The 6468-nt window shown below is 48.5% G+C and overlaps 1 protein-coding gene and 1 long non-coding RNA gene across 2 annotated transcripts; both read right to left on the bottom strand.

The window, feature by feature from the left end:
• Positions 1–432: 432 nt before the first annotated feature.
• On the bottom strand, positions 433–1722 carry LOC147967722 (uncharacterized). The gene is made up of 2 exons (XM_087523223.1): positions 1143–1722; positions 433–983 (listed from the first exon to the last, which is right to left on the bottom strand). The coding sequence occupies exons 1-2, from the start codon at positions 1720–1722 to the stop codon at positions 433–435; spliced, it is 1131 nt and encodes a 376-aa protein (XP_087379349.1).
• Positions 1723–3782: 2060 nt separating this feature from the next.
• Positions 3783–4475, bottom strand: LOC147967721 (uncharacterized). The gene is made up of 2 exons (XR_015603193.1): positions 4219–4475; positions 3783–4080 (listed from the first exon to the last, which is right to left on the bottom strand). It is a non-coding gene; the product is annotated as an uncharacterized LOC147967721 (long non-coding RNA).
• Between the last annotated feature and the right edge of the window lie 1993 nt (positions 4476–6468).

The following is a 6468-nucleotide window of genomic DNA, read 5'->3' as shown; positions in this document are numbered from 1 at the left end:
TGGGACACGGCTATTGAGGCGCATTTCCGGGCCCTGCCAAGAATCCAGCCGCTATTAGCTAATTAGTTTGTAGTTTAGCTAGGTATTGTTAGTTGTTCTAGCAATGTAAGTCCTAAGGCCAACTTCACCGCGCGACCTCAAACGGACGTTCGTTTTGTCCTGTTTTTGTCCCTTTGGGTAGAGATTTGGAGTCGTGTCCGGGCCTGTCCTGGAATGCGGTGGTCGTGCGCCCAGCGCGCGGCCGCATCCTTTTGCCCCATCCTGTCCGTCAGGGCCAAGAATCGCCCAAATTTGCATTAAAACTAGTTTCGAACCCAAATATTTGTCTGAAAATTAAAATAGTTTTACAACCCAATTGAAATTGTCTTTAATAAAATAGTTTTACAACCAAATCGAAATTGTCTTGACTGAACATAAAATGGACAAATACATTTATTGGTTGCCAACGTGATCCCACACGTGCTCAACCAAGTCATTTTGAAAATTCACATGAGTGTGCCAATCACGCATCTCACGGTGGAATTGGGCAAACTGTTCAAATGTGGCCGGGTCTTGGTGCAGGGGCTCAATATTTTCACCTTGATAATCAAATCCTTGGTCGAAGATACTCTCATCACGCTCGTCCTCAACGATCATGTTGTGCATGATCACACAAGCAGTCATCACCTCCCAAAGCTTCCTTTCATCCCATGACAGTGCAGGGTTTTGAACGATACCCCACCGGGATTGAAGCACACCAAAAGCATGTTCCACATCCTTTCTAACACTCTCTTGCATTTGGGCAAATCTCTTTCTCTTCTCACCTTGGGGTTTCGAGATTGTCTTCACAAAAGTTGACCACTGAGGATATATACCATCTGCTAGATAGTATCCCTTGTTGTAATGGTGGCCGTTGATCTCAAAGTTGACAGGTGGGGAGTGGCCTTCTGCAAGCCTCGTGAAGACTGGAGAACGCTGCAGCACGTTGATATCATTGTGAGAACCTGCCATGCGGAAGAAAGAATGCCATATCCAAAGATCTTGTGATGCCACCGCTTCTAATATGACAGTGCACCCGTTAACATGCCCCTTTTACTGGCCCTGCCAAGCAAATGGACAGTTCTTCCATTCCCAGTGCATACAATCTATGCTGCCAAGCATACCTGGAAAGCCTCTAGCTGCGTTGGTCGCCAACAATCTCTCTGTATCAGCGGCAGTTGGCTGCCTCAAGTACTCTGGGCCAAAGACCTCGATCACAGCCTGGCAAAACTTGTACATTGACATCAGACATGTTGTCTCACTCATACGCACATACTCATCCACCAGATCGCCTGGAATTCCATATGCAAGCATGCGGATGGCCGCGGTGCATTTCTGGTAGGAGGAGAATCCAAGCTTGCCAAGGGCATCCGTCTTGCACTCGAAGTATGGGTCATGAGCAACCACTCCCTCTCGGATACCATTGAACACATGCCTGGCCATACGAAAACGACGACGAAATTTATCCGGCCTGAAGAGCGGGGTGTTGGCAAAGTAATCTGCATAGAGCAGAGCGTGGTCTCTCTCCCTGTTGCGGTTCAGGTTGGGAGCACGGCCAGGGACTGACCCCCTGTACCGAGGAAGCTGCCGTTGAATATGGTTGTGAACGACCAGTGCAGCCACCACAAGATCGTCATCATCTGACGACGAATCGTCCGATGAACAAAGGAAGTGATGGTAGAAAAACTCGTCTCCACTGTCCATACATTTGTTGGCAAAAGGTCGAACACCTTGCGCTCGTGGTGGCGAAGAGGCCGCGATGATCACCTCGACGCAGCAGGGTGGTTGCCGGCCGGCTACAGTCCGCTCTGGAGCTCTCGTGGGAATCTGCCTCGGCCGCCGTGGTACGTCGCCGACAGTCGTGTCCCCTCTGCCACCGGCAAGGACGGCGAGGGCCAAACCTCCTCCGATCGACGACCAAAACTACGACGGAAGCGCGGGCGTGGTGGCGGCCATGTTGAGACGTGGTTTGGTACGGACGGCGGGGGGGCTGCGCGGTGAGGAGGCGGCCGGAGAATAGCGGCGGCGCCGACGGCGGGGCGGGGCGGGGAGAGAGGGTGAAGCGTTGGGAGCGGAGGGATTGCTAGTGTCCCCGACAGGCGGGCCACGGGAGGACAAGGGCATGCGTCGAGGCCGTCCGCGCGCGTCCGTTTCACCTCAAACCGAGCGCAAGTTTGGGCCGGGGATGGGTCGAAAGCGGACGGAATTCGGACATTTGTCCGTTTGCGCCCGCGCGCTGGGTCGTCTCGTTTGTTTCTTTTACCCCAAACGGACGGGGCCGGACAGGATAGGGTCGCGCGGTGGAGTTGGCCTAATGCGGACAACTTCGCGTCCGAATATATTAGGAGTGAAATCAAACTAAAGTCTGAATCAAATGTGTTATGAATTTTTTTATTTTGGGGAACAACCATTCTAGTCAATGACAGATGTGCCATACATGCACGGAAAATATGAAAGTTGCCATTTTTGACAAATGTGAGCTTACGCACAGCCGCCACGGTCTCCAAATTCACATGGAGCTCACTTCATACCACCTATATCAAGGTTTTGGGTAAAAAAATAGGTTACCGAGCTATAACCGCAAATCCCAGCACCCCACAACATAGTATAAAAAACCGAATCGTTGATCGAACCGGCATGGCTATCAGTTCAGGTTCTTACCGGTCGGAACGCTAGTTCACCGGATCGATTGTTGGTTTTTTAAGCAGTAAAATAATAATTTTTAATCAATAAACACACCAATCAATATATAAAAAATGTGTAATCGAAAGTGATCATCGAGCATACTGGTCCTCCTGCTCGGCCGCTCTTGGACTGGACTATGGAACGGAGAGAGGTAACCGGAGGGAGGCTTGGTCGATTTGACTAGAGCGAAGGGAGATCGGAGTTGGAAGGTCCAATCCGACCAGGCCGCGGCGTCCCCACTCTCCAGCTGTCAACAGAGATGGCGTAGGACGGTAGGTTGCGAGAGTGGCACCGCGGGCTGGTGGCCTGGTGCTACCATGCAGAGCGGCAAGGGAGAGGCAGCGTCGCCGCACGACGACGCCTAACAAAGCTGGCGCCAGAGGGGACGGTTGCACCCGATATTGTTTGTTTGTGGACGAAATTGAGATAAATGCTCCCAGTTCGGCCGAAACCATACTAAAAATGAGGTTTTCTTCCTTTTCCGATTCTACCCCCAGCTTGTTCATACAAAAACAAGTCAATCGAGGGGCTTTTCAGGAAATGACATTGAACAGTTCGGTTTTCTGTGAACCACCCAGTTTACTGGGCTTTAGAAAAATCGATCGGCTCGGTTGGTTTGTTCCGGTTCGATTGCTCGAACAGTCCGTCGCGCTTAGAAAACCATCGGGATCGCTGGTTCCGGTTTATTCCGGTCCGTTTTTCAAAACTACTCCCCACGAGAAATCGCCTTGCTGAGCAAAAAATCCCAAAATTTTAAACTTAAATAAATCTGATTGATTTTTTGATGAATTTTACCCGGATTCAAATTTCATCGGATAACCGCCTAACCGGAAAACTCGAGAGAATTTTTTGATCCAAGACCGAAAACCTTGTCCCAATATATGACGACTCTGCTGAAGATTCGCTAACAGTTATGTCAGGATGATGGAGTCCCCAAGCATCCTCCATTCTCAGACACTCCTACTCTAATACGTGCACCTCATCGTCTCGCTGCTGCTAGTTCTCCACGTGCGCGGACAAACTAATTGATGGAGCACGTCTCAAACACACACACGCGCGACCAGATGCTTCATAAGAAATTAAACAACTCAATTATTATAACCCAGATGGTAATACTAGTAATTAACTCGAATGTAGTAAATGTTTAGGGGAAATGCAGCTTTATTTAGTACTGTCTTCTCTCATAGCTGCTGATTTATTCATTGAAGGTAATTGCAAAAAGGCCGATTAGCTAGGCCTTACGCAGCGCCGGCCGGATGGGGCCATTGGCGGCGGCCCTCCGCCGACGGCGGTACTCCTCGCGGAGGAGCGACAAGGGATTCGGCACCATCACCTCGTCCGCGAACCGCACCTTCTTCTTCCTCTGCCGCCCTTGCTCTGCTCGCATCAATTGTGTTGCAACGGTCAAGGAGGAAGGGCAGTCAGTATCTTACAACTTATATAGAAAATTAGTAAGTTGATTTCTTTCTGGTACGAATGCTGCAAGGCAGCGATGGATGAACACGTATAGCTCACCGGTGATGTCGGTCTTGGGGTCGGTGCCGAGGCGGCGGTGGAGGTGGAATGAGGCCAGGATGATGCCGGTGGACACCACGGCGACCGCCGCCACCAGCCCAAGGCCGCCGCCTATGTTGCTCCGGTCCCCCATGGATGATGGATGCAAGCTGCTAGGTAGCTCGTGTTCGGTGCTGCCTGCCTCTGTTTTACCCGGGGTCTGGGTGGATGTGGAACGAACTGTAAGGAGAGACAGCAGAGGCAGCTCTGTTTAACATGTCGAATGGAAAAGGAGGGAGGAGAAGACGACGCGCGACGGCGGCGGGTGAGGCACGAGACAGGCGCGCGCGGACGTGCCGTCTCCTACTATCACATGAAAAGCACAGCTTTTGCGGCGACGCGGCTTGGAGAAAAAGCCCAACGCCTTCGGAAAGGTGATATGTTCTTTGGTGTTCTGCTCCCGCTTTTTTTTTTTGAAGATATGCTCTGATCCTGGTTTATTGGCTTGCACGGCTGATATGGCCGTGCCGTGACATTTCACTCCATCTTACATTCATTCAAACGAATTTTACCAGCGGTTTATTGTCGGGAATGTCTGAGAATTTTTCATAGAAAGTTCAAATTTTATATATTTTTCTTTTACTATTCATGTAACGCAGTCGAGCAATTTTTATTCAATAGCCTTGGGCTGACGTAGTGGCTTCCGACTCCTAGCCGGTGAAAGTTTTTGTTCCCTTTCATCTCAAGCTCGTTCATTTCCCGCCGCTGCAAGTAGTTCATCTGGTTTTGTCATCGCCGACGTTTCATTCCAAGCTTGCAATGGCCTCCTCCGTCATCGGTATATCATTCCCCGAACAAGTGACACTGTCATATCTCAGGGTCACATGCCTCACTGCTTGTGTGGCATTGTCAAGATCCCCGAGGCTGGAGCATCTACTCCCCATGGTGTTGTGTGGAGAGGATTCTACCCAAGGGTGTCTCACTTTCTGGCAAAGTGGAACACCTCCGCCCTAGCTTTTTTGCGCCATCACTCCCACCATCACCCCAAACCCCATCCCTCCCACCACCCCCAATCAAAGAAGACCATTGACCTTTGGAGGTAATGTCGGATAAAAATGAAGGTTATCATGTCGGATAAAAATGAAGGTTATCCTAACTAAGGTTTGAAATAGTAATGGAGTTTCAAAGATTACGATGAATTCAGATGGTTCACTAACTGACCGGTGCCTTAGTACCTGTTCTCCTTAAGGGCATCTACAAAGGTGTACGTCAACTGGATCTTAGTGTTGCCGCGTAGGATAATTGCTAATGTTTTTAATCTCTATTAGTGTTAACTATACATTCCAAGTGACTGGTCCTTAGACAATGTTTGCTCCTGTTTTTTTATGTGAGATATGTTCTAATCCTAATTTACTTTGTTGGGCGACTAATAGAATAGTCGTGTCGTGAGATGTCACTCCATCTTACATCATTCCGTCGATTTTTACAAGAGCATTGTAGTTTCAAATCTCCGAGAAATTTTCTATGACGTTTAAAATCTATGGAGTTTTATTTCTTGTGATGCAAGTGAACAACTTATTTCTATGAGGTTTTCTCCGAAGAGGAGGTGCGAGCTGCGATGTTTCAAATGGAACATAATAAAGCTCCGGGCCCTGATGGCTTCCCCGCAAAGTTCTATCAGAACTTCTAGGATACCATCAAGAAGGACCCGATGGAATTATCCGAGTTTCTTCATGCCGGCCAACTTTACCTATCCAGGCTAAACTTTGGCGAGATTGTTTTCTTGCCAAAGATTAAGGAGGCTAACCGGATCCAGCAATACAGAACGATCCGCCTCCTTAATGTTAGCTTCAAAATCTTTACCAAAGTTGGAGACTAATAGGCTCAACACGGTTGCTGATCATGTTGTACATCCATCCCAAACGGCTTTCATGACAGGAAGAAATATACTCGATCGAGTAGCTATCCTTCATGAGACCATTCACAAGATGTACCAGAAGAACATGAGTGGAGTAGTTTTAAAAAATGACTTTGAAAGGCCATATGACAAAATCAACCCTCAAAATGAAAGACATCTCTGATAAATGGCGTGAGTGGATTCAAAATTTCGTTATTGGAGGTAGTATGGCTATCAAAGTCAATGTGATGTAGGCCATTACTTCCAAACTGAAAAGGGATTACGTCAGGGTGACACCATGTCTCCACTGTTATTTAACATTGTCACTGACATGTTGGTTACTTTTATAGAACGCGCTAAACAGGACAATCAAA

Source organism: Triticum urartu, chromosome 5A (assembly GCF_056163025.1).
Source record: "Triticum urartu cultivar PI428250 chromosome 5A, HENAU_Tu73, whole genome shotgun sequence".
NCBI lineage: Eukaryota > Viridiplantae > Streptophyta > Magnoliopsida > Poales > Poaceae > Triticum > Triticum urartu.
This window is presented reverse-complemented; position numbering and strand designations above follow the sequence as displayed.

Excerpts from the sequence above, each read along its gene's own strand:
- LOC147967722 (XM_087523223.1), bottom strand. The coding sequence starts at position 1,722 with ATGGACAGTGGAGACGAGTTTTTCTACCATCACTTCCTTTGTTCATCG. Across the intron at positions 984-1,142 it reads CGCAGCTAGAGGCTTTCCAG|GTTCTCACAATGATATCAAC; the intron begins GTATGCTTGGCA and ends TCCGCATGGCAG.